The 25,439-nt window shown below is 40.4% G+C and overlaps 1 protein-coding gene and 1 long non-coding RNA gene across 2 annotated transcripts; one reads left to right on the forward strand and one right to left on the reverse strand.

Moving 5' to 3' along the window:
* Positions 1 to 238: 238 nt before the first annotated feature.
* On the forward strand, positions 239 to 23,551 carry YBX1 (Y-box binding protein 1; the record flags this gene model as incomplete). Its single annotated transcript, XM_015563200.1, has 7 exons — positions 239 to 342; positions 13,747 to 13,780; positions 15,887 to 15,976; positions 16,280 to 16,582; positions 17,093 to 17,175; positions 22,128 to 22,396; positions 23,169 to 23,551. Coding segments are annotated over 6 exons (849 nt in total), but the record flags the coding sequence as incomplete, so codon positions are not given.
* LOC107182899 lies at positions 19,331 to 20,414 on the reverse strand. Its single transcript, XR_001513655.1, has 2 exons — positions 20,178 to 20,414; positions 19,331 to 19,945 (listed from the first exon to the last, which is right to left on the reverse strand). It is a non-coding gene; the product is annotated as an uncharacterized LOC107182899 (long non-coding RNA).
* Positions 23,552 to 25,439: the final 1,888 nt, after the last annotated feature.

Genomic DNA, 25,439 nt, shown 5'->3' on the forward strand with positions numbered 1-25,439 from the left:
GTGCTCTGCCCTCCGCGGCCCCCGCCCGCTGCCTCCGTGCGCACCCTGCCCGGCCCGCGCCCCTCTCCGTGGCGTCCTCTCGCTCACCCACGTGGACCTCGGAGGCGCTGAGGGCCTCGGATCGCGGCTCCGGAGCAGGCTCTACAGATAAAGAGAAAGGCTGTCAGGTGGCCTCGGGTCGCCACCGGGAAGCGCCCGAGGGACCGGATGCTGAAGCGTGGCGGTTTAAAAAAAAAAAAAAAGGGTGCCTGGTAATCGTGGTTCTTTTTCTCCTCCAGCAACGAAGGTTTTGGGAACAGTAAAATGGTTCAATGTAAGAAACGGATATGGTTTCATCAACAGGTGAGCTGACCATCCTCCCCCTTGCACTCTCTGCTCCAAGCTGCAGGCTTTGCGGATTCGGGATTGCTTAAGCTTGGGTACGTCGGTTGCTGCTCTGGTGTGTTAGTGGGGTTTGTGTTTTCCTTTATGGCTGAAGGGATTAGTGGATTTAGAGATGGTCTTTGTTTTGCAACAAATTATTAATCTGAAGTTAACTTAAAGGCCAAGTGGAATGCGTGATCCATCCCCTGACAGGGCAAACTGATGGAAGTAAGATCGCTGTGATTCTGTGAGACCGGCCCACCACATTTTTATGCTTATTGTTTTATACGTTACTGAAATTGGTATTTGAAACGGTGACCCATTGATTAGTATATAGGTTATTACAACTTGTTAACCTTTGGGGGTAACATGATTTAACAATGCAATTATGTGAGGTCTGGTCAGATTGACTACGGTTGTAGTGCCTTTGTTTAACGTTTCAATATACACAGTTTGAATGCCTTCGATGAATTTATTTTAGGATTGCTTTGACAACGAGCTGTTTTCATTTGCCCATAGAGTAACATCTGGAATAACATGGCCCTGGCCTTCCTCAATAATTATTTCTTCTACTCCTTTGTCCCCAAATCATATCTATTGGATCAATTTTATTAAAGCTTTGCTTGTAGCTTTAATAATCAGAGAGGCCTTTGCCCATTCTAATAGCTTCCTTTGTAGTTGAAGGCAGGGGTACAGACTACATCTCAGGAATGATGCTTAGGGTTGTTTGCAGCAACAGTGGAGTGAGGTGCAGTTTGCCCAGTGCTCCCCACGTCTCCCCTGTGAGCGAGGCATCCTCTCCAAGATGGCTGCCAGGCTGGCAGTGCAGTGCTGGTGTAGTGCACCCTGTGTGCTCACAGGAGGCTCAGCATCTCACTAGTCTCAGTGGTGACACCATACAGTCTCAGCATTTTCTTAAATCCTTACTTTAGAAGGCATTAAACAACTAGAGGTTTAAAAGACACAAGAAGTAATACTCAATGCTTGTGAAATGGACAACACTGCAGAACACCAAATGGGCAAATCAAGTTTAAAGACAAGACATAATTGGCTGATGAAAAACCATTCATTATTCAACCATAAAAGTATTGTGGGGGAGAGCAAAGGAAATTGTAAGTATTGATGGCCTGTTTTCCACGTTTGCAGTCATGGGGAAATATTTTGTTCCAAAATCTTTAGGAATTTTCCATCTGTTCTTATACTGTCTGCCTTCCTGTGACAGGCCAAGGCTACATTTTTTCATTAGTTTTTTGATAATGGGTTACAAGTGAGGAAGGAAGGGAATACTTTGGTGCTTATAATTGACCACTTTTTAGTTGATTGATCTCTTAACTTATTAGCATTTCAGTTAGTATTTCCATCTTAATAACCCTTAACAGTGATTTTTGAATTTGTGTGCTTGCTTTGGAAGAGTACATACTCCTGCGCTCTTCCTGCCCAGCCTTGGATTCTCTGGGTCTAGGGTACATTTTTAACAAGAACTCCAGGGGATTATGGCTTGTGGGTAATAACCTTGAAAAACATTGCTTTTTAACCTTGACCCAATATAATCAAAGGATATCACTGGTGTGCACAGTAGAAGGAACTGTAATTTGCAGCCCTTTCTGTGTAGATTGTAGTTTGTGTGTGCTTTTAAAATTGTAGCATGTGCTTTCTGTTTTGCTGTATTTTGTTAAAATGGATATAGGTTATAATCTTTTTGAAGTGAATAATTCAAGATGAAAGAGTAGTTCTTTACATTTCTAAATTTTTATGTGATGAGATGTCATTGCTTGAATATTTCTGTTCTGACTTGCAATCAACACAATTGGTCATCCTCCAGGGCAAGTTAAATGTAAATTGGTTTTTGGTGATCCTTTGTTTGGACTGTCCAAACCTCAACTATTCTGTCAAATTAACTGGCTCAAATGTGCTTTATATTTCTAATTTAGTTGTTTCAATGATTCTGAGACTTGAATAAGACACTCTATAATCTGCCTGCGGCTAAATCCACAAGAGGTTTGCCTTGATTAAGGGAAAATGTATGTCTTAAAGAACTAAAGTTCTTGATGCTAACAGTTGGTTAAGTATGTAGAGCCACCTGGAGACGTGGGGGATGGGGGAGAATGACTTTTCATCTAGTTTTTCTGAGCAATTCATTTTGTTTGTATACCGAGTCTGCAGAAGATAATTAGATAATGTGACCAAGAAGGTCTTGTTTACCCTCCCCCCTTATTTTTAATTTTTACTATGAAAAACTTGACTCAAAACTGTTGAAGGTAACATTAGAAGGATGCCACATGGGTCAGTGGTTTCAGGATTTGAATCTCTGCTTTTTTAAATTAAAAACCTGATTTTTTTTGTCTTTTGCTTCTAGCTGTTGTGGATTGATCCATGGTTACCAAACAAATGGTTGGCATGAATCAGTGAAAATTTCTTTTCAATGGGACATGTATCTTTTATAATGACCAGAACAGGAATACTTTTCTATTCTTTGGGGTAATTTTTTTTATTGATTTCAGAGTGAGAGATAGAAACATCAAGGATGAGAATCATTGACCAACTGCTTCCTGCCCACTCCCTGCTGGGGATCAAGCCCACAACCTGGGCATGTGCCCTGATCTTGGATAGAACCATGACTTCCTGGTTCATGGATCAATGTCGGCCAGGCTGGACAATACAGTGTCTTTAAAAGGAATGTGATTAATTTCTGTCATTTAAAATTCAGGAGATAGCACCAAAAATATCTAGAATTTTACCTTTAGGGCCTCTAATCCCAGGCAAATAAAAAGTTCTGGCTATGAATATTATTATCACACTAGAGGCCTGATGCACAGAGATTCATGCAAGAATAGGCCTTCCTTCCCCTGGCTGCCGGCACTGCCTTCGCTCCGGCCCAGAGCCACCTTTCCACCTTAGCACTGCCCAGAGGCCCGGAATGGCCAGGGGTGGTCCCAGTGCCGCCATCTTTGTCATCAATTTGCATATTCCCTCCTTATTGGCTGTGGGTGCCTCCATCTTGTTGCAAAGTGGTGGTCAATTTGCATATTCCATCTTTATTAGATAGGCTTTAAACGAGGCATACATTCTCTTTATTTACCACAATCTGTTGGGCTTAGTTTTCTGCTGTTGATTTCCCTTCCTGCCTGGCCTTTGTGTGTGCATTTGAATGTATTACCCATGAGCTAAGAAACAGCATTTAGCTATCCCTCTTTACAAAAATACTTAGTCGTAGCTGTCAAGTGTATTCTCCCTTCGTAGAGGTGGGGGAGAGTTGGTGCCCCTTTTTGGGGGTTTCGTGTGTGTATAAAGGTGACTTCCTTCACACAATAAGTAAAAGTAATGTTATTTAAATGCCTTAAATGAACCAATCCATATAATCCTCAAGCCTTTGAGATATAAGTACCATTCTAAGGCACAGAGAGCAAATTGATCCCAGGAAGAGACTAGCTAGCAATGGGCAGAGCTGGGATTTGAACTGCATTTTCTTACTCTGGAGTTTGGGAGTTTGTCTTCACTGCTGTTCTACAGTCTCTAGTCATCAATTTGGTGGCTGTCCATATAGTTACAGGTAATTTCTTAGGGTGGCTGTTATTAGCTATTTAGTCTTTCAGTAAGCTGAATGATGTCTAGCATGTCACTGCAGCTCCTGTGTGCTGACTGCTAGTCCTCAGATTTGAAAAGCTCTACTTTTCACTGCCTGTTTTATGTGATGAAGAATTGCTATAATAGTACCAGTTTACCCTATAGATTGGTTTTACAAATTAAAGGTCTTGCTTAACACATTTCGTACCGCTCAGGAGTTTTCTCTTGTTTCTCACGCCATCTGTTAAGGACCGCTCACGAGTGTTCTCGTTTTTTCACGCCCATGGAAAGAGGAGCGAATCTAGATACTTAGGTAAATTTTGTTTGGTCCCTCTTCATAGAGGAAAACGTTTTACGCAGTACCATATGTTAAAGTACTAGGAACTTTAATTGTTTAATTGTTTTTGTAAATAAAAATGTTTTAATTATTGAAAAACAACACCTGAAGTGCATTATGATGATTTAAATAACGTGCAGTTTGCCCAAAAACGTGCGGTCCCTGGCGTATGTCTTAGAGATTTCTATGCGGTACGCAATGTGTTATAGTTAATATTGGGAGGCAATTAAGGAATTAAAGGAGAGAACATCAGACCTTAATTTCACTTCTGAATCTTGTTTTGTTGATTATGTCTGGCTGAGCTAAGAATGGGTTTTACCTTTTTAAAGGGTTTTTAAAAAACATGCAATAGTGTCTGTGACCCCACAAAACCTTAAATACTATATGGTTCATAAAAGGAATAGATTTAGGGACAGGGGAGGCATAATAATATATTTAAGTAGTTCCCAAATTATGTCTTAAAACATGACTTAGAACTGGGCTCTTATGGCAGTGACTTGAATATAGAGCACTTTAGGATTGATTTAGATGCTGATTTATGTTAGCCACTGATGAAGGCCAGAAACCATCCAGTGTTCACCAAGTCGCTGATATGTAAAATCTAGAATAGACAGGTAATGTGTTCATTTTCTGCTTTCCTAGTAGGGTAATTGCTGAGTCTCCTACCCTTCAAATCTCAGCCCTTGGAAGCACATACAATCTAGCTCACTTAAGCAGGCAGAATGGTGAAAGGTGATGTGGGGAATAGGAGTGTGTCTCTGCTAGGTGTTTGGAGTGCTTTAAAGAGAACAAATAAAACAATAAATGGGATTTGTGATCTTACAGTCACCTGTAGGAATTGGAAATTGGTATTTGAATACTTTGGAATTTGGAGCATATACAGGGTATCCCAAAAAATGCATACACTTAACATTTGATAACTCAATTGATGTTTATTTTCAGATATAACTCATTGGAATTAATAATGGTATTCAAAGTGTGTTTCCATTTTAGGGGGACACCGTGTAGCTGATAAATCCTGGAGTTTGTTTGTGTAACCAAAGGGCTATAAATTAATTTATGCAGTTGGAAAAATTAGGCAGATAAAATTGGCTTGGTTTGGTAATCTGCAATAAGAGCGTTGCATTATGGCTAGATAAGCTTCTGTGGTAGGTCTTGTTTAAACCAATCCTGTGGTTTGGCAAAAAATGTTTCCTAAAATTTTTAGGATTTCTTAAAATTATTTTAAATATGGATAGATTTAATAATACAGAAATTTAGTGCTGGCTTACATGTTTTTACCTTTGTTGTACTATATTAGGAATTATTAAAGAAACTTCTATTTTTTAAAAATCCCAGCAGGATTTCTTCCTTTTTGTTTATTTTTTTAAATACATTTTTTAAAAATATATTTTATTGGTTTTTTACAGAGAGGAAGGGAAAGGGATAGAGAGTTAGAAACCGATCAGCTACCTCCTGCACACCACCATCCCCCCTCCCCCACTGGGGATATGCCTGCAACCAAGGTACATGCCCTTGACTGGAATCGAACCTGGGACCCTTCAGTCCGCAGGCCAGCACTCTATCCACTAAGCCAAACCAGTTAGAGCTTAAATACATTTTATTTAAAAATATATTTCTTTATTGATTTCGGAGAGGAAGGGAGAAGGAGAGAGAGAGAGAGAAACATCAATGATGAGAGAGAATCATTGTTCAGCTGCCTCCTGCACATCCCCTACTGGGAATAGAGCCCGCAACCCAGGCATGTTCCTTGGCCGGAATCGAACCTGGGACCCCACAGGCTGTCACTCTATTCACTGAGCCAAGCCGGCTAGGGCAAATACATTTTTATTAATTTCAGAGAGGAAGGGAGAGGGAGCAATGTTGTAAATATCAATGATGAGCGAGAATCATTGATCAGCTGCCTCTTCTTGCACGCCCCACGCTGGGGATCGAGCCCACAACCCGGGCTTATGCCCTGAGAGGGAATCGAAACGTGGCCTCTGGTTCATAGGTTGCTCTCAACCACTGAGCCAAGCCGGCTGCAGTCTTTCTTTTTCTTTAGCATTCTCCTAACTTAAAACGGTGTCTTCTTTTTTTTTTTTTTTCCTTCAGCCTCTTGCTATATGTGTGGTTCCTTTTTTTTCCTTGAAGGCATACTGTATTCTCATTTACTGAATGACAATACTATACTATTTCTAGATAGGTTGAAAAACCTGCCAACAATGTTGTTTTGTTTTTGTTTTTTGTGTTTGTTTGGGGTTTTTTTAGTAAAATTTTTCAGTAGTAAATGTCTTCATTAATAAGAGAAGTGGAGTACACTTGCTCTGCAGGAGAATGGGATGACTGATGTGTGATCTGTAGAATGACACTGTTAGAATAGTAGCAGTAAGTATAAAATACATACCTGGTTGTAAAGACTTAGTATGAAAAGAGAAATGTAACATCAATTTTTTATGTTGATTATATATGTTGAAGAAATGATAAGATTAATTTGCCTGCTTTTACTTATTATAGCTACTAGAAAACAAACTTACCTGCAGTATTCGGTTTGTATTTTATTTCTGTTGGACAGCAGTTCTAGAACCCAGAATGCAAGTAAGATTATTTCAATAAGCAGCAGTATGGAGGACCTTAGGTTTAATTATATAGTGTGGCCTTGATTAGGTTTTTAAAAAGTGATAATTATCTAACGTTAAGTAGGTATAAAGTCCTCACTTTATAAATAAAGCAACTTGCCCAACATCATGTAGTTAGGGATAGTATAGCCGCCATTCCAACCTTGGTTTCTAGTGGTCCTAGTAAGGAGCTCTCAACCACTGTCCTCTATATTCTGCCTGCTCTCTCTCGTGCCTCATTGGATTAGAATGGCTTAATGTAATATATAATATGTAGAAAACCATAATTGGTAATTCAACTGCTGCATTGGATTGAATGGGAAGGGTTGGGGGAAGGGTTGTAGCAGAGTCCTGGTCTAAATACATGGAATAACTTTGCCTTCTGCAAATGAGGATGTGTTAGGGATGCTTGTTGTTGTCATTCTTGCTAAAAATTGGGAGATGCCATATACAGTAATCTACCTCTAAAGCTTAAAATGTAAAGATTTCTGAACTGGTCCTTTATTGAGTTCTCAACATAGTAAAGACCAAGACTTGTGGACTCAAATTCTACTACGGTGAGCAGATGCTTCATTTTCCTGATTTGTAGAATAGGGAGTTAATAATAGCACCTACCTCAGGATTGAATGATACAGATAAAGCACTTGGCAAAGTATCTGGAACTTAAACCCGTAGTAATGTAAGCTGTTATGTATCTATCTGGTTTAGTTTTCCCATTTTGCAGGTGTAAAAGATCCAGTGAGGAGGAGGAGGCAGCTTTTCAAGGTTACACGGCTATTAATAGTAGAATGAGAACTAAAAATCTGCTTCCCTGTTAGCAGTGAGGAATTTCTGGGTAGTCATTTAACAAGTTGCAGCTAGATTGATTTACTGCATCTAAACCATAGTATTCTATCTTGGCTAGAAACTGAATGTGTTGCTGTCAAGTTTCCTTCTAAAATCAGATCCACTTTGGTCATGATGAAATAGTTCCTTCTCCCCACTCACCCATGTCTGTGGGGGAATATAGTCCAAGTTCCTCGAGATAAGATTTGATCACACTACTCAGAAAGTCACGTGATTTTAAACTTAGGGATTGTTTCTTTCTGGAATTTTCCATTTAATATTTTCAAACAACGAAGGGGAGCTCTACTATAATTCCTACCTAGTAGGCTAACAGAATAAATGAGTACTGTGTTGCTTGACATGACATCATTTGTCAATCCGTAGTATTGGTTTATACATATAGTCGTCCCAGTATCTGTTGAGATTTGGTTTCAAGGCCGCCCCCTCCCCCCACACACACACACACCAAAATTCTGAGGATACTTAAGTCCTATTGCTTACTGTAACTGAGCTCAAAGATTGCAAAAAACAAAACTAGTTGAAATAGCCAACAACTTTTAACGTGGGTATGGATGAGGATGGCATCAAGGAGCTCTTAGATTATGATTCCTTATAAAATTGACTAATGAGTTCTTGGAGCTAGAGAGTCAGGAGAAACGAAAACTATGAGACCCCCCCTGCCCCCCAAGAAAATTCACTGTGAAGGGTTTAGCACGGTGGTTCTCAACCTGTGGGTCGCGACCCCTTTGGGGTTTCATCGACCCTTTCACAGGGGTCACCTAAGACCATCAAAAACACATATATAATTACATATTGTTTTTGTGATTAATCACTATGCTTTAATTATGTTCAATTTGTAACAATGAAATTGGGGGTCACCACAACATGAGGGGCTGTATTAAAGGGTCGCGGCATTAGGAAGGTTGAGAACCACTGGTTTAGCAGAAGGTTTTGCAGACCTCAACAAGCTTGTTTAAAAGTTTGAAAATATGGACCCCCCCCCCAACATCAAAAGATTTTCAATAATAGAGTAATGTTCATGGTGCATTATCTGCACACAACAATTCTATGATGAAAAAAAGAAACCACAGACAAGTTTCTGAAGAGTGACACCTCAGTAAGAACCTCAATTGAGCAGGTACTTAAGAGGCATTCCATGAAGAAGGCATTGTTATACGAGATGACAGCTCCATGCTGTGATTTTCCCTGAAGGACCTCCCAGTGGGACAAGATGTGGAGGAGGAAGACCCTAATATTGATCCTGACCCTGTGTTGGGCCTAAGCTAATGTGTGTGGTTATATCTTGGTTTTTTTTACAAGAACATTAAAAAAATTTATTGTATAAGTATATGAAGAAAAGATATTTTTGTGCAGCTATACAATTTTTGTGTTTTAAGCTAAGTGTTGTTATAATAGTCTTAAGTAATGGAAAATAATGCCCTAGGGCAGTGATGGTGAACCTATGACACGCGTGTCAGGTGACACGCGAACTCATTTTTTTGGTTGATTTTTCTTTGTTAAATGGCATTTAAATATATAAAATAAATATCAAAAATATAAGTCTTTGTTTTACTATGGTTGCAAATATCAAAAAATTTCTATATGTGACACGGCACCAGAGTTAAGTTAGGTGTTTTTCAAAATGCTGACACGCCGAGCTCAAAAGGTTCGCCATCACTGCCCTAGGGCCTAGGCCTTCACATTCATTCACCACTTAATTCACTGACTCACCCAGAGCAACTTCCAGTCTTACAGGCTCCATTCATGGTCAGTGCCTTATATCGGCATACCATTTTTATCTTTTATACTGTATTTTTTCAGTGTCTTTTCTATTTAGATAACACAAATACCATTGAGTTTTCAGTTGCCTACAGTAACATCTTATACAGGTTTGTAGTCTAGGTTTGTGCAAAGGCATTCTGGTTGCACGACAAAATCACCTAATGATGCATTTCTCAGAATGTATTCCTGTTAAGCAGTGCATGATCTATAAAGTAAATGCTATACATAGCATACATCAGTGACAGTGTAACAGTCCTCTTCCCCCAAACCCTTTCCCGGGTGCACCCTGGTTGGCTGAATCCAGGGGTGTGGAAGCTGCAGGTGTAGGAGTCCAGCTGTTTTCTAGGAGATGACGGTCTTGTACATTTTTGGGTGGGTCCAGAGAACTTTATTGCTAGTGCATGACAAGGTAGGGCTCTCTAAGCTCCTTCCCTTCTTCAGGGGGTTTGGGATGGAAACTGGTGGTCAGGAGATTCTCTGTTGGATTGATTGGGGCAAGGACTCCCCAGTAGCCGAGGGCCTTTTACTCCTTGGAGACCATGTGGACCATAAGGTTGACCACCCTTTTGCTGTAGCCCAGTTTATTGTCATACCAGGAAATGAGCTTGACAGACAAAGTGATCAATGTCAGCCCCAGCATCAAAGATGAAAGAATTGGTGTTGCTGTTAAGTTGCAGGAGGTGGCCTGCTCCTTAGTATAGCCCAGGACGAAGGGGCCTTCTGATGCCTACTTCACCACCTTGATGTCTTTGTATTTGGTAGCTTTCTTAGGTGGCAGGTCATATTTACATCAACACATTGTTGATAGGGGCACGGAGGGCCTTTCCAGTGAGCTTCCCATTCAGCTCAGGGATGATCTGGTTGGCCGTGATGGCATGGACTGTGGTCATGAGTCCCTTCATGATGCCAGCGTCATGGATGAGCTTGACGGGGGAAGAGGCTAAGCAGTTGGTGTGTGGTGCAGGAGGCATTGCTGACAACCTTGAGGGAGTTGTCATACTTGTATGGCTCACACCCATCCCAAACATGGGGGCATTCGCAGAAGGGACAGCAATGATGACCTTCTTGGCTCCAGCCTTCTCCATGGTGGTGAAGACACCAGTGAACTCCACAACATATTCAGCACCAGCATCACCCCATTTGATGTTGGCAGGATCTCATCTCATTACTGGAAGATGGAGATGAACTTTGCATTGATGACAAGTTTGTGTTCTTAGTCTGTGCCTTTGAAGTTGCTATAGGTATAATCATATTGAACATGTAGACCAGTTGAGGTCAATGAAGGGGTCATTGATGGCAGCAATATCCACTTTGCCAGAGTTAAAAAGCAGCCCTGGTGACCACACACGCCCAATACAGACAAATCCATTTGCTCCGACCTTCACCATCATGTCTCAAGGTTGCAGCTGTCTTTTGAACAGGAGAAGCAGAGAGCCTCCTTGTACTGTTTTTAAGAAGATTGTCCTAACTAGATAAATAGTTTTAGTAAATTTTCTTCTATGCCTTCTGTAACCCTGAAATAAAATTCATAAACGACTTTATTGTTGTTAATCCTCACCTGAGGATATTTTTCCATTGATTTTTAGAGAGGGGGAAAGACAGAAACATCAATGTGAGAGAAATACATCGTTTGGTTGCCTCCTGTACACGCCTGGACCAGGGCCTGGCCCTGGGAGGAGCCTGCAACCTAGGTACATGCCCTTGACCAGAATCGAACTGGACCCTTCAGTCTGTAGGCTGATGCTCTGTCAACTGAGCCAAACCAGCTAGGGCAGATAAACTACTTATATTTCTTTTTATTACAGCGTATAATGCTTTGATATAACTAAAGAAGACATGATCAACATTCAGTGCTACTACAAATATGGATTGATAAAAAGAGCACTGTATTGGTTGCCCAGATACACTAGCAGCATTATTAATTTTAAAAATCCCTCTCCATGAAAGTTGCATATTTAGTAAATTTTGATGCATAGTTGAACAGAAAAAAAATGCTAGATTCAGAAATCAAATACATTTACTTACGAGGAAGTTGAGTAGGATACCACATAATTTTTACCTAGTAATTCAGCAAGCCTGACACCCTTCAATAATGCAAATAGTGTTCCCTGTCTCTGGGACAACTTTAAATGCCTTTTGGTAGCCAATACTGCCCTCGTTGAGAATCACTCTTGCAGACTTTCCCCACCTTTCCTAATTTTTCTCTACTAATTTTCAAAATTTCTACCAATTTTTTGTTTGTCCCCTTACAGCAAGGGTGGAGAACCTTTTTTCTGCCAAGGGCCATTTGGATGTTAATAACATCATTCACAGGCCATACAAAATTATCAACTTAAAGGTTAGCCTGCTATATTTGGTCAAACATTTAACTCACCCCTAATGCTTTGGAAGAGCCGGGCCAAATGGCCTGACAAGGCTGGACGTTCCAGCCCCTGCCATCATGTTGGACTTAAAAACTAATTAGTGATGGTTATGGAACTGTTTGTAGTCCTGTTAAATATCCTCATGTTAATGATATTCCGGGTTATATGGATTCTTAGGTGTATGCCTTGCTCCATGGATCAGCCAGGAGCCCCATAGTCAATAAGCCAGTCAGTCTAGTTCATTGTAACCTTTGTCCCTTTTGTCATTACACAGTAGAGCTACTGTTGAGCCCTCTGACTCTGGTTTACTAACAGAATGAAGAGGGTGGGAGAACTCAACAGTCTAGGAGTCTCTTTCACCTCCAGTGGTTCTTCTTGCTCATGGTATTACTACCTTAACCCAATCCCCAAGCTAAAAATGCACATAATTCTCCACTTCTAACATTCATTTATCCACGGTTTTTCCCGTTTTACTGCAAGGCATTTCAAATACAGTTAACATACAGACCCTTAGTCCATTCCTCTTTTAGATTTCTGAAGTAGCTTTTAACTAACTGGATGCCTCAAATTTCCCATATTAGCCACTAGATTTTAATAAATATGATTAATAATTTAATTAATTAAATTATTAATTAAATTTAATTAATAATTAAAGCCTAAGCCTCCATTACGACCGGATGACCAGCCAGTAGCTACGACATGCAGTGACCACCAGGGGGCAGATGCTCAGCACAGGAGGTGCCCCTGGTGGTCAGTGTGCTCTGGTTGGCCAGATCAGGACTGGGCTAGACGGCCCCAATTGGCCAGGCCAAGGACCCCACCAGTGCACGAATTCATGCACCTGGCCTCTAGTATGTAATAATTGTATCCTGCCACATTCCTCTACCTAAAAGCCTTTACTGGCTTCTCTACCTGTATGACAATTTTCAGCTCCTATTCTTAACCTCCCACACAGTGATATCGCTTATGCTCCAGCCAGTTTGAACTCAGTTTGCCTTCTGTACACGCCTGTTTAATTTACTTAAAGTCCTGAAGCAAATACAGTGGAAACTACTTATCAGTAGCTTGACTAGACTAATGATTGATGTAAAATGGTTCCTAATAGGTGAGAAGGGGTTGTGTGTGCTAGTGGAAAGTTTTATTTGTCTTTACCTGCTTAGTTCTCCAATGTAATGTTTGCCACATGAATGATGTGAATATTGGTGGTGTCTGTATTTCATTGTGGTGGGTGGTTTTTTTAAAAAATCAATACTTTTATTTAAGTCATGACAGTATTGAGCAGAGTTCCCATATACCCCATGCCCACACATCCACAAAGTCCTACACCATCCTATACCATAACCAAAGTTGGTCCATTCATATGGAGACATTATCATCACTTATAGTTTGTAGTTGACATTAGGATTCCCTCCTAGTGTTGTACATCCTATGGAGTTTTTAGTGGTCATTTTTATGACCTCAAACAGAGTTAGGAATAGGAAATGGTGAAGAGGAAATGATTGAGAATTAAGTGAGAAAGAAGGAAGCTAGTAATGGAAGGAACCATGCACTAGAGGTAAGAATGCGGTGTGCTGGAACATTGTAATGTTCAGTAGGATAAGGAGTGGCAATAGATGTTTCTAGTCACTGCTACCCTCCTAATGGCTTAGTAGGTCACCCTTTGGTTTCTTAGACTGTTTTATCCTTCCTACAGGTGGTGAGGTTAACAACTGTTGGCAACTGCTTAGTCTTTAAAGCAGAAATCACAGTGGCTTGCTAGTTTTGTTTTCATTGTTTTGTTTCATTTTTAAATTTCCTAATGGCTGGTTGGCAGTCCAAAAGTCTCTAATAGTAGGAAAAAGGGGGGAAATTTATAAAAGGCATCGTAAAAGGTCTTCCATTTTTAACTTATTCAACTTGGTTCTCTTTCTTGCAGGAATGACACCAAGGAAGATGTATTTGTACACCAGGTGGGTGATTGTGTGGATATTTATGCTTCTGACTTAAGGCTTTTGAGAAGAAAGGGGAGGGTGTCTTTTCAACTAATTGATTTAATTCCTATAGGAAGAGTGATAGGATGCTTAAATGTACACATTGAAACATATTGGCAGTTTACTTAAAGATAGGTGTTTCAAATTGTTATTTTGTTAATAGTTACAGCTTTTTAAAATAGAATCACTCAAGTCATTACACTAAATTTTTAAATCTAATTTTAGATGAGCAAAAAAACCCTCCATTAATCTAAACTTAAAGATGTTTTCAAATGCTATTAGGTTTAACTGTGGTAAGGACACATTACAGTAATCATGGGAGAAGTAGGACAGAGCTGCAAGACATTAACTTGAAATGAATGCTAGAAAACTAGCAGAGTAACATCCGTTCTTCTGCTTATTCTAAAGCACTTTGAATGGGTAAGATATGTTTTTACCTTTGGAGAAATTTGGCTGGCTTGGGTTTTTTGAAATCCTCGCTAGTTTAAGGCTAAATGAAGAGGCAATATGGCAAAGTTGGTAATCACTCAAATAAATTTTAGGTTTTCTTTAGTATTTTGAGCTGAAAGAACTAACAGGGTAGGTTCTACATGCTGAACTTTCTCAGGTACCATTTAAGGAAAATATTTCGGAGGATACTTGAGTATTAAGGACTATTGTTAAGCCACTACCCAGTGAATAGTAATATCTCAATATCATACATATATCAAATACTCCATTGGATTTGAATATCCTCCTGGGTATTCTGCCTATTCAAAGAAATATGCATACTTGGGAACAAAAAAAAACAGCAAGACTTGTTAGAAACACTGACGGGATTGGGGAGGGGTTGAAGATGCTGATTGAAAGGAGAGTTGGGGGTTTAATTATTCACGCTTCTGCTATCCCCTATGACTGCAAGTAACTTAGAGTTGGTTAAATATGAAAGGTACGAAAACTATGTGACAGTTTAGATGACAGATGAGATCAAGTTTTTGGCTGAATGAGTGTCACCCACTTTTACTGACCCACAAATGTCATCAAATATGCTCTCCTTTTATTTTGGAAGTGGTTTCAACATTGACTTGTTTCTTGGGACTTTGGCTGCTCAGGTCTTAGTGATGTACTATCAAGGAGACTGCAGTTCTGGGCAACTTAGCTTAATTGGTTTCAGATTGTTGGTTGTCCTGCCTCCTTTGGAATGGAAACGCATGAGTGATCCTGTAATGGTATCGCTGTGATGTAGTTGAATTAACATGGGATTTGGGGTCCGGGGACCTGGATTTAGAAAAGTCTATACTCTGCCACTTATTATCTGTGTGACCTTGGGCAAGTCACCTAACCTTTTAAAGCCTGTTTTATCTGTAAAAAATAATTTTATAAAAAGGAATAATACCTCATATCATTTGTCATAATGAGAGTGAATAGGTAATATGTGAAAGAACTTTATAGAAGTATTACCCACAAATGTGAGGTGCTATTCTTCCCCCTTCTACTTTGTCATAGCAGTTTGGAGAAAAAATAAATGTGAGATTTATTGTATTGTGGGGCGTTAATAACCAGCTGTCCCATGCAGTCAGATAATATAAAAAGTGGCATAGTTAATAACATTTGAATTACATTCCATTGAAGTATTATCAGAGGTTGGAAGGGATTTTGGTTGATATTTGTAATTGAGTTTGATATGGTAACACAGGGGCAAAGTTGGTTAGGTCAACTTTGAAGCATGCAAAACTAAACTCGCCTGTCATCTAAACTGGCCCTGTGTGGGCTAGCTTCTATTAAGTGCAGTCTTTGGGGGATAGATTGATATCCTCATTTTGTTCAAAGTAACAATGCTTTTGCTAAAAGCATTAAAATACATATATATTGCTCTTGAGTATTAAACTACACGTTTTAGTTTGGAAAATAGTGGTAAAATGCTGGGACATTGTAAGACTGGAGTATTTTGGTTGAGGTTGGGGGTAGCATTGGTCCCTGTTTTTGTAAATTTATTGGTGGTTTGGTCTTATTTAAAGCTAAAATAATATTGACTCTGGTACATTTTAAATGAAAAAGCACATTATTCTCCCCTGTTAATCTATTTTTGGAATGTGATATTACTAGACTGCCATAAAGAAGAATAACCCCAGGAAGTACCTTCGCAGTGTAGGAGATGGAGAGACTGTGGAGTTTGATGTTGTTGAAGGAGAAAAGGTGAGGATGCTTTTTGTGTAAAGGTTTGACTTCAGTGTGGAAATATTTTGGAGATCTCATCCGTTAGGATGGTGGCTCTAATGTGGATGGATGGGTCAGGTGACCACATGAACACAGGTGCATCAAGCCTAATGTATGTGCTGGCTGCAGTTAGAGGGCAATCTCTTCAGAACAGTGAGGAACTAATGTTTAATCATTTCTATGCACCCCTGGCCACAGACCCTTTTTCTATTTGTTTTATGTAAATTTTGTTTAGTGCACTTATTTCTGTTGTCACTGTCAATATATTATGGCTTTTTGTAGGGTGCGGAGGCAGCAAATGTTACAGGCCCTGGTGGAGTTCCAGTACAAGGCAGTAAATATGCAGCAGACCGTAACCATTATAGACGCTATCCACGTCGCAGGGGTCCTCCACGCAATTACCAGCAGAATTACCAGAATAGTGAGAGTGGGGAGAAGAATGAGGGATCAGAGAGTGCTCCCGAAGGCCAGGCCCAACAACGCCGGCCCTATCGCAGGCGACGGTTCCCACCTTACTACATGCGGAGACCCTATGGGCGTCGACCACAGTATTCCAACCCTCCTGTACAGGGAGAAGTGATGGAGGTAAGTTATGCCAAAAAGTAAGAGTCAGCCCTCTAACCAAAGGGTCGTGGGTTCAATATCTGGTCAAGGACACATACCTAGGTTGCAGGTTGGATCCCTAGCCTGATAGGGCTGCATGCTGGAGGCAACCAATCGATGTGTCTCTCACATTGAGACTTTGCTCATTCACTCGCCCTCCTTCCCTCCCTTCCACTCTCTAAAAAAATCAATGGGACAATATCCTCAGGTGAGGATTATCTAAAAAAAAAGATATAAGCATCAACAACACTATGTGATAACTTGATAGGACTGCATTATGAGCATTTTCTTGGTATCTTCTCCATATTAATCCTGAGAAGCACTTTTAATTCCTAATAAGAACCAAAGGGTTAATAATTAACTTATAGCATAATCACAATTACTAGATAGTTTTATTTATTTTTAATCCCTGTAATTCAGACTTGGGATTTGTCTTGTTGGGTTTTTACTCCATTACTGATCTGGTTGGCTTGATTTCCGTTGTCTTTTCAGGGTGCTGACAACCAGGGTGCAGGAGAACAAGGCAGACCAGTGAGACAGAATATGTATCGGGGCTACAGACCACGATTCCGCAGGTATGGTTTAGATTTAAAATTCCCCAAGCATATTTTAGGGACCGGCAGCATGCTTCTGCAATCTTTTGAATCATTTTTCTGTTAACACTTCACATTTGCTTTTGTCAGATGCCTAAAGGTAAACCTGAAGTCAGGTAGTCAGTTATCTTTGAGAATGTGTTCCTTGCATCCTTTGTGCTGGCTCTGGTTAAAAAACAATTTGCATAGATAAGGTCTGCTTATTCGAGGTTGTTTTTTGTGTGTTCTTTGTCTTCTTCCTCTCCCTCCCCCTCCCCACCTCCCATGAGAGTATGGAATTTGAAACTTTCTGTTATTGAACAGTTTAAGAGAGTAGTTTAAACTGCATTATTATACCTTTAAGACCTTTGGGAAGGAGAAGAGTAAAGGTGAGCATTACCTTTCAAGCATAAGCAGTATCTGAACTGTATTATATCATAAATGAAGAATTGAGTTTTGCCTCTGGAGGTAGCATAATTTTCCATTAATCATTTCTCAGTTTAGGTATATACTTTTTGTTAGTCACCCCCAAATGGCAAAATGTAATCAGAATCCCCAGATGTAATTGCTAGACTAACAGTCTACTCAAGAATCAAACCAATACATTAATAATTACTCCTAACTGATGATCGTTTACATACCAGCCTTAACTGTAGATGCCAAAATGAGTTTTAAGAAACAAGTTTATTAATATAAAAGTACCCAAAATACAATATAGAAGTCTTCAAAATATATTGTGACTGTACAGGAAGGGAGGTTTCTGACTAGGAGTTTTGTGTATTTTACCAAAGATGGAGCACTCAATAAAGCTTTAGGAATTTGGGGATCCAGTTGCGATTATGCCACCTATAGATGTGCAGTGAGGGTTTTGTAATAGCCAGTGTCTATATATAGTGTATGTTTTCTTACTTTTAATGATCATTGTCCTGTCTTGAGTTTTTCGTTAGTGAAAATGGACTGGAGTTATAGCTGGTTCATTAAAATTTGAGATTTCTAGTTCTCAAGCCACTGGGAAATTGCATTAGCCTCATCCTACATGTTGGAGGTAGATGGGGAGGACTGTTTTTTGTTTGGTTGGTTTTTGTTTTTTAAATGTTGATTTCAGAGAGGAAGGGAAAGGGATAGAGAAATAGAAACATCAATGATGAGAGAGAATCTCTGATCTGCTGCCTCCTGCATGCCCCCCCACTGGGGATGGAGCCTGCAACCTGAGCATGTGCCTTTGACGAATCAAATCAGGGACCCTTCAGTCTACACACCAACCCTCTGTCCACTGAGCCGAACCAGCTAGGGTAAGGATTGTTTTGATACTAATTGTTGAGCTTTGTTGATCTTGAACTACAAACTATTTTAAACCTAGACATAGGTACCTTATTGAAATACTATATTTTAAATAATAGCACAATGTCATTTTTTAAACAGTGATAAATGTTTTTAAAGTTGGTCTAAAAGAGGTTCTCGGGGCATTCTACCCATTACATCCATGGATACCAATAACAGAATCCTTTTTGTTTTGTTTTTTCCCCCCCTCAGAAACCTTTTTTACCTTTTTTGTAACACTATAGAGCTGCCTAGTTTCATTGATGTCCTTAAAAATAGAACATGGCCCAGCTGGTGTGAATCAGTGGTTGAGCATCAACTTATAGACCAGGAGGTCACAGTTAATTCCCAATGGGGGCATAAGCTCAAACTTTGGGCTCAATCTCCAGTGTGGGGCATGCAGGAGGCAGCTGATCAATGATTCTCTCTCTCTCTCCCTTCCCTTCTGAAATCAATAAAATATATATTTTTTTAAAATAGAACATGAATTTTTTGTTGAGTGCTTCAGTTTTTGTTTTGGGTATTGTTTGTTTGCTTTTAGAGAGAGGAAGGGGAAAAATCACCAGTCAGCTGCCTCCCACACGCCTCTTGTGGGGATTGATCTCACTACCTTTTGGTGTATGGGACAATCCTCCAACCAACTGAGCCACACTGGCCAGGATGAGTGCTTTGGTTTTACTGTTTGCCTTTTGGTTTAAGTTGACTTCGTCTCATTTGAATGGATTGACTAGTTGGGAGCACTAGGTAATTGCTATGTTGACATATATTGCCTTAAACTTTATAATGAGTCTGTTAATGGATGCAGCACTTCCCAAGCTGTTTAACCAGGATGCCCCCCCCCCCAAAGTGATTGGCAAATGATGTATACATAGGGTGAGATCCTGATTGGTGTATGTCCAAGAACAAATGGAAAGAAATCTGAGATGAGTATGGCAGTAATTTTGCTGAAAAGAAGACAAATGATGTGGCAATGAGGAAAATATGTTATAAAGAATTTTTGCTTATGAGAAATCAGAGCATATTTGTAGACTGAAAAATGCAATAGAAGAGGACAGTTATTTATAGTGGGCCCACCCGCATGGTTGTGTTTTTTGAGCCATTTTGAACAATAGGCTCAGACTGGGCAGAGAGTTAGATTTGTCCAGCATTTGTTTATCCAAATGAAAATACTAGGGTTGGGATTGGTTATAATGATTAATGGTGGGCTTTGTATTGGATAAAGGAAAGAAAGATTCAGGAAGAGTTAGGAACATGGGTGATCAGATCATGTATAGGTCCTAGTGGAAATAAAGTATGGGAGAACAAGGGATAAAATAGGAAGAAATGATTGGAGAGTGGAAGGCTTGAAATTAAGAAGACCCAAGTAGAAGTGGGCGGTAAAGAGTGAGTAAAAAAAGCCCATGCTTTCGGGGTCTGTCATAACTAACAGGGAAGGATAGTAAATGGAATGTACCTAGCCGAAACCGATTTGGCTCAGTGGATAGAGCATCGGCCTGCGGACTGAAAGGTCCCAGGTTCGATTCCGGTCAAGGGCATGTACCTGGGTTGTGGGCACATCCCCAGTAGGAGATGTGCAGGAGGCAGCTGATCGATGTCTCTCTTCAATGTTTCTAACTCTCTATCTCTCTCCCTTCCTCTCTGTAAAAAATCAATAAAATATATATTTTAAAAAAAATGGAATGTACCTAACATGACATTTGAAGCCTTGGGGTTTTAGAAAGAAATGAGAATGGATTTAGAAGTCACGGTGGTAGGATGGGACAGCCACCATTTAAAGGGCGCAGGGGAGAAAGCCACAGCAATTTTGCTAAAGACCGTGAGTTCTTAAGAAAAAGTGTGGGGATTTTTGCTTGTTCATCTGAATTTCAGCAACATATAAAAATTTAGGAAACAGCCCTGACCGGTTTGGCTCAGTGGATAGAGCGTCAGCCTGTGGACTCAAGGGTCCCAGGTTCGAGTCCGGTCAAGGGCATGTGCCTTGGTTACGGGCACATCCCTAGTAGGGAGTGTGCTGGAGGCAGCTGATCCATGTTTCTCTCTCATAGATGTTTCTAACTCTCTATCCCTCTCCCTTCCTCTCTGTAAAAAAATCAATTAAAAAAAGATATTAAAAAAATTTTAGGAACAAAAAGAAAAGAAAAAGTGTGGGGCTCTAGCTGGTTTAGCTAAGTGGATAGAGCATTGGTCTACGAACCAAAGGGTCCCAGGTTCTAGTCCAGTCAAGGGCACATACCTGGGTTGCAGGCTCCTCCTTGGCCTGGGGCACGTGCAGGAGGCAACCAATTGATGTGTTTCCCTCACATCAGTATTTCTGTCTTTCCCTCTCTTTTCCATACTCTAGAAATCAATGGAAGGATTAAAAAATTAGGTAAGGATTAAAATAAAAAAAGAAAAAGTGTGGGGAGTTTCAGAAGGTTCAGTGGTTGGAAGTAGATGGGAGATTGGGGGATTTACAGGTGAAAAATGGACTGTAGAGATCTAAATGGGAATTAGAGTCCACGATTATCAGAACATAAAAAGACATGATTCCAATCTTGGGGTTCCTTAGACTTTAGGGGGTGCTGTGAGTATCGATGCCAAGTATTGAGGAGGGGCCAAGAAAACATCACTGTTGTCAATATTTATAATCACCAGCAAAATAAATCATACTGTCTTGTCTTGAATTGTGTCTTGTCCTGATATTATTGTTTGTGGTGCTGATATCTTTAATTTTAGGCCATTAAAGATAATTGCTGCAATGTAACACTTGAACTTTTTTTTTTAAGTGTGTTGCTTGGTGTTTTGTTTTGTGTTTTTTTTTTAAACATATTCACCAAGTTATGCAACCATTACCAGTATCTTAATTCCAGGCGTTTTTCATCACCTTCCAATAACGCCTTCTTCATTCCCTTCTACCCTAACCCCTGGCTCACACTAATCCACTTTCTGTCTCTGGATTTGTCTATTTTGGACATTTCATATAAATGGAATTATATGATTTGGCCTTTTTTTTTTTTTTTTTAACATGGCTTTCACTTATCCTATTTTTAAGGTTCATCCATGTCATAGCATTCCTTTTTATGGCCAGATTACATTCCATTATTTTGTTCATTGATCAGTTGATAGACACTTTGGTTGTTTGCCGCCACTCCTCCCCCCTCCCCCTTTTTTTAGCTTAACTTTTTCATATCCTCACCAACCCTGATTATTTTTCTACCTTTTGATTATGACCATCCTAGTGAGTATGAAGAGGGCATCTTTTCTTTAAATTTTATTTCCTGCCTTTTAAGCCAGTGTTCATCTATAAAGGTTAAGTAGCACTTGTTCCCAAACTTGGTTGCTATAAAGCCTATTTAAAAATGTTTATAAAATGACATATCAAGTGTTAGTCATTTTATGGTTAATTTTATAAGAGTATGCTATTGGTAAAAGATTGCTTGTCCAAAATCCAGTTTTAAAGACTCACTCATCTTCCAATTTTCACTTCCAAGATCTTGTACCAAGTCATCACTCAGTTTGGGAAATAAAATTCGCTCTTTTGTTCTTGTTAAATTGCTTGCAGACCATTTGATGAACAGAAAGAACCTGATAATGGTGTTAATACCAGTGGGTGGTTAAAGAAATAAGGTTTCATCATTGCACAATGTTCATTCCAGGGGCCCTCCTCGCCAAAGACAGCCTAGAGAGGACGGCAATGAAGAAGATAAAGAAAATCAAGGAGATGAGACCCAGGGTCAGCAGCCACCTCAACGTCGGTACCGCCGCAACTTCAACTACCGACGCAGACGCCCAGAAAACCCTAAACCACAAGATGGCAAAGAGACAAAAGCAGCCGATCCACCAGCTGAGAATTCGTCCGCTCCCGAGGCTGAGCAGGGCGGGGCTGAGTAAAAAATGCCGGCTTACCATCTTTACCATCATCCGGGTAATTGACCCTAAATGGCCTCTAGCCTCTGAGCAGTCATGAGTTCATTTATGCTAGAGAAAAACCCATTTCAGTTTACATCTTGAACAATTGGGGCTTTTTCAAACTTTTCTGAATGTATTCTGTGATTTCACCAGTTGATAACCTTGCCCTAAGAATTATGTTAATTACCTTGTGTTGCATTTTCAAAAAGAAATGGTATAACCACTAAAAATAATAACCTAGATAATGATGGCCACTATAGTCTCTTTGGAGAAAGTGGTAACCTTGACATACTATCAGTTTCAAAAGTACAGTATTCTTTTTTACTTGATACTGGAGGGCTTGTCATCTCTGTTTGGCTCTGGGATTAACTTTTTTTAAAAAATATATGTTTTTATGGATTTGAGAGAGAGGGAGAAAGAACCATCACTGATGAGAAAGAAACACTGGTCTGCTGCCTCATGCACACCCCCTTTGTGCATGGGATGATGGTCATCACACTGGCCTAGCTGGGATTAGCATTCTTAGCCACTGATGCTTTTTTGTTCTGTCCCTCTGTGCTATTTTTTTGGGGTGGCAAAGGTCACCCTGAGACCTGCAAGTAACCATGTTGTCGCAGCAGTGTCCACCCCTGTTGTGAATCGCTGTCTTAGAATAAACCAGTTTGATTTACGTGGACTGTTCCAGGTCACATCCCTACTTAGTTGATGTGACTTGGAGCATTTGGTATATTGAAATAACATTGCAGTGAATTTTACAAGATAATCTCTATTATTTTTTTCTTTTACAGTTTAGTCATCCAACAAGAAGAAATATGAAATTCCAGCAATAAGAAATGAACAAAAGATTGGAGCTGAAGACCTTAAGTGCTTGCTTTTTGCCCGTTGACCAGATAACTAGAACTATCTGCATTATCTATGCAGCATGGGGTTTTTATTATTTTTATCTAAAGATGTCTCTTTTTGGTAATGACAAACGTGTTTTTTAAGAAAAAAAAAAAAAGCCTGGTTTTTCTCAATACACCTTTAAAGGTTTTTAAATTGTTTCATATCTGGTCAAGTTGAGATTTTTAAGAACCTCATTTTTAATTTGTAATAAAAGTTTACAGCTTGATTTTTTCAAAAAAGTCAACAAACTGCAAGCACCTGTTAATAAAGGTCTTAAATAATTGTCTTTGTGTAACTGTCTGTCTTGTTTATTTTCGTTTATAGTCCTTCGTAAGATCCTTAACTTAAACCTGTCTGAAAATAGATTACGCTCTGGGAAATTTTCATAAAATGTGTAATTTATTATTGAGTGACTAAGAGGCCCAGTGTGCAAAATCACATGGGACCCAGAGTCCCTCCCACCACTGCCACAGGATTCATCAGTGCAGCTCCTGGTGACAGGTCATTTGGGTGTTAAGGTCACTGACTTTTTGTAATATAGGTAGACTAGGGGCCCAGTGCACTAATTTGTGCACTTCGAAAGAAACTGTGGGCTGTGAGGCTGCCCCTGCCCAGTCCCTCCTAACACGGCCCTCGATACTGTCTGCTGTCAGCCCCTCTCACGCTCACACATGCTGATAGCACTGGCCCCGCTTGTACCCACTGACAGCGCAGAGCGATTGAGGCTGGTATAAGCAGCAGCTGCTGCCTGATGGCCCCACTGGAGCCAGGAGGAGGTGGAGAAGCCCTCAGTGGTCAGCCACTGCTCGCACCCACTGATGATGCCAAGTGATTGGGGCTGCACCAGGTACCAGCAGCAGGTGCAAGAGGGGCCAGTGCTGGCAGTGGGTGTGAGCAGAAAGACTCCAGCAGTGGATGCAAGTGCCAGGCAGAACCGCGGCGCAGGAACAAAGAATTTTCGGTAACCAAGAGAGGCTTGCCCCGATGACGGCTACCAGTGCCCCGCCTTGGTTTGGCACCCCTGTTCACCTGCTCCACCATCCAGACGCCTGCCGTGTTCTGCGCACGCCCCTTGTGGTCAGCGCACATCATAGTGACTGGTTCTGGTTCCACCATTTGGTCTATTTGCATATTAGCTTTTTACTATATAGGATTATAAAGATACATGGCAATGTCACAGAAATGACACATCTGTATAGGGCATTTCCTGTGAATGGAGATTGCAGGCGTGGAAGTTGCTCTGAGTGTCAGGATGGTAAATGACTGAAGGCCTAGGACATTACACTACTGTAGACTTTATAACTGAACCACAAACCCTCTCCCCTCCTTGCTTTCTAACGGCATATAGAATGTCAATGCTGCTCCATGAACAGTATGTTAGTTGGATTGGTTGGAAATACAAAGAAGAAACCAAATAAGCTGGGCAAGGTGTAGGTCACCATGACTGACTAAGGAGGGAATAAAACTTGGCTTGAGGGTCATCAGGAGGAATCGTTGAGATGGGAGAGATTAGGGGATTGTTGCAATGTGGTTTTGGCTATTGCATGTTGGAGCAAAAGATTAAGGAACTTTGGTATGCCTGGAAATCATGGAGAGGGTGTTTAACACGCAGAGCATCTAGAGCTGGTCCTCTAGATTTTAACTTCGGAAATTTTGTTTTTTGCTTCATTGCCCCATCTGGTTCAAAGGGCTCTCTGGCATTGGTTGATGGAAGAAAAATTTACACTTTATCCTATATAATAAAAGTGTACCTGGTAATATGCTAATTAGACTGGACAACATTCTAGAAGAACCTGGGGCAGCGAGTGAAACCTGGGTCCCAGGTGCCAGAGGGAAGCTGGTGCCGGCAGCCGGGGGGGAGGAAGATTTACCCTTGCATGAATTTCATGCATCGGACCTCTAGTATCGTAACCAAAAAAAAAATTTACAAAGTACAGGGAGGGACAGGCTGGCTCCACACTACTGCAGGGAGCCCTTACTGAAGTGGCAATGGTACATACTTGAGGTAGCTCCTGTGGACCTGTGTCCGTGTGCAGGATCTGAGGTCCTCCAGGAATTTACAGCAGTGTCCTCTGAAGATGTAAATCTCGGAGGCCTGAGGGGACAGGCTTTTCTGCTGAAAAGGTCACTGGGATGTAATCTGTTGCTTTTAAAATTGAGGTGGTGAGGAATGG

This window comes from Myotis davidii, unplaced genomic scaffold, assembly GCF_000327345.1.
Source record: "Myotis davidii unplaced genomic scaffold, ASM32734v1 scaffold458, whole genome shotgun sequence".
Lineage (NCBI taxonomy): Eukaryota > Metazoa > Chordata > Mammalia > Chiroptera > Vespertilionidae > Myotis > Myotis davidii.